At 41.3% G+C, this 2,625-nt stretch overlaps 1 protein-coding gene across 1 annotated transcript; it reads left to right on the top strand.

Annotated features, from left to right (window-relative positions):
* Window positions 1–48: 48 nt before the first annotated feature.
* LOC116380342 (L-fucose kinase-like) lies at window positions 49–2,601 on the top strand (the record flags this gene model as incomplete). Its single annotated transcript, XM_031842270.1, has 6 exons — window positions 49–99; window positions 181–382; window positions 610–707; window positions 829–909; window positions 1,054–1,173; window positions 2,404–2,601. Coding segments are annotated over 6 exons (750 nt in total), but the record flags the coding sequence as incomplete, so codon positions are not given.
* Window positions 2,602–2,625: the final 24 nt, after the last annotated feature.

Raw genomic sequence — 2,625 nt, 5'->3', positions numbered from 1 at the left:
TCTCTCTCTCTCTCTCTGTCTCTTTCTCTCTCCCTCCCTCTTCTTCAGGTGGTGACGGCTGACGTCCTGGATGAAGCTCACATCCTCATCCTCCACTCAGTGAGTCCAGCAGCCAGTTCAGGTTCAGGTTCGGGTCCAGGTTCTCCAGATGTTTCAGTGTTTCCTCTCTTTCTCCTCCAGGGTCGAGACTTCCCGTGGAGCTCCTGCAGCCGAGCCTTCTGTTGGCTGCCGGCTCCAGAGAGACCGGACCAGCGAGTCCAGGCTCCGGTCTGCTGTCTGGACCTCCTGCTGGACCGCCTCGGGACCCAGATCTGCTCCGGTTCTCCTCCTGGTGTCTGGGTCTGCAGCACCGACATGATCCTCAGCATCCCTCCGGACTTCAGTGAGTTCAGACCTTCAGATCGAAGAATAATAAAAAACAATAAGAGTGTAAATATTAAATGTATAAGAAGTAATACTAGTACTACAGTAGTACTCCTTACTGTCTGTAAGTCTGTCCTGGGTACTATGTGTACTGCAGTAGTACTAGTAGTACTCTCTGTGTGTAGGTCTGTCCTGGGTAGTAGTACTAGTTGCACTAGTAGTACTAGTAGTACTCTCTGTGTGCAGGTCTGTCCTGGGACAGGTTCTCTGGAGTTCGGGTTCTGGCGTTGCCGGGCGACGCCTCCTACGCAGCCAATCACGGTGTCTACCTGTCGGACCAACAGGTTTTTATTATAATTATTAATAAAGTATATTTATGCTATGTTTATGTATTTGTTGTTTATGTACTTCTTTCACTCTAACAACATGAATCCAGTCTGAAGGTGCGTTTGTTTCGTGTCACAGGGTCGGGTCAGAGACATCGTCTACAGGGGGACACAGGAGCAGATCCTACAGGCAGTGATGCATGATGGGAAAGTACCTCTGGTGCGTCCTGGGTAGTAAATCACCCTCTGAAGACGGAAAGACTTTTAACCAAATCACAGTAATCTAAAGTAATCTCTAGTAATCTGAAGTAATCTGAAGTAATCTAAAGTATCCAAAGTAGTCTAAAGTACTCCCTGTCTTCAGGTCTCAGGTCCGGTCTTCTTCAGCAGGTCCGTATCAGAGAAGTTACTTCAGACTCACGTCACTCCTCCTCTGGACGGCTGCACCTACCTGGGCCTGGACTCTGGAGCTCCGCCCATCAAGGTACCTGTCCGTCTGTCTCCCTGTTTGTCTGTCTCTCCGTCCGTCTGTCTCCCTGTTTCTCTGTCCCTCTGTCTGTCTCTCTCTTTTTGTGAAGATGTGTTTTCATGAATTATGCTGAAATTTAGACATAAAATAATACATTTAAAATAAGTAAAAATGCACATAAGTGTATCGATGCTGATGTAATGTGTATGAATTTAATTATGATTTAAAAATATATAAATATTAGTGCTGGGCAAGTTAACGCGTTATTATCGCGTGTTAACGCAGTTTTTTATTTATTATTAAACGACATTTTTAACACAAGAACCGTCAGTGAGCGGTGAACTGCTGTTTGTGTGGCGTCTCTTCCTGTTTCCTTCACCTACACTCCCCTGGGTCCTAAGTCCCTCCATGTACAGCTTCTTATCACCTTCTATGTACCAACGTACATTGATAACAAATACCACACATATTACGGTAATCAGCGTTGTTATGTGTCTGACCACAATACCACAAAAAAGCAAAAAAGAAATGATTCATTTAAATTATTGTTTTAGAGTTTTTAAAGTGTTTTGTGTGTAATATGTATAATAAGCATCATTTAGTATCACTACTGAGAATTTAACAAACATAAAAACATGATGTAGATAGGGTTGCAGTTTTCAAGAATTATATTTAAATATCATCTCTTACACACATGAAGATAAAGTTATGAACACCGGCTGAATATCTATGATCAGAATCATTATAACTGTGTTATAACTACTGCTGTGTAAAGGGAATACTGCTGCTAACAACAACCTGATGTGTTTAAAGTGTTTAAACCAAATGTTATTGACCTGTTGTTCATATAGCAGCACTTTAAAATAAAAGTGCACAATACACTACTTTTGAATTCATTATTGAACTTTGTGCATAATACGATTAATTGTGATTAAACATTTTAATCGTTTATACTACACATACATACATATAAATGAAACAATACAATTTAAATAACATAGAATAACATTTAATACTATGTTCAATGTTTAAAATAAAAGCATACACATGTATTAATATGTCAGTGAGTTATCAATATATTGATCACCTGCTCAATAATAATATAATATATAATAATACTAATACAGGTGTTTTTAGGAGTCTTCCTCTCTGGTCTTCATCAGGTGTCTATAATATAATATTATATAACATAATATAATATATAATATATAATATCAATAACCACAGATCTCTGGTCTTCATCAGGTGTCTCTGTTCCTGGACCTGTTGAAGTGTCTCTGCTCAGATCTGACCCAGGACCAGTTTGTGACTGAGGACAGAGCCGGCTGCAGTTCACCTTTTGGACCAGAGGGGGCGACGGTGAGGAGGAGCCGGACGGAGCTGTGGAGTGTCCTGAGAGGAGAGACCGTCAGGCTGGGTCTGTGTGTGTGTGTGTGTGTGTGTGTGTGTGTGTGTGTGTGTGTGTGT

Source organism: Anarrhichthys ocellatus, unplaced genomic scaffold (genome assembly GCF_004355925.1).
Source record: "Anarrhichthys ocellatus isolate YVR2014 unplaced genomic scaffold, GSC_Weel_1.0 scaffold6859, whole genome shotgun sequence".
In the NCBI taxonomy this organism is placed as follows: domain Eukaryota; kingdom Metazoa; phylum Chordata; class Actinopteri; order Perciformes; family Anarhichadidae; genus Anarrhichthys; species Anarrhichthys ocellatus.
This window is presented reverse-complemented; position numbering and strand designations above follow the sequence as displayed.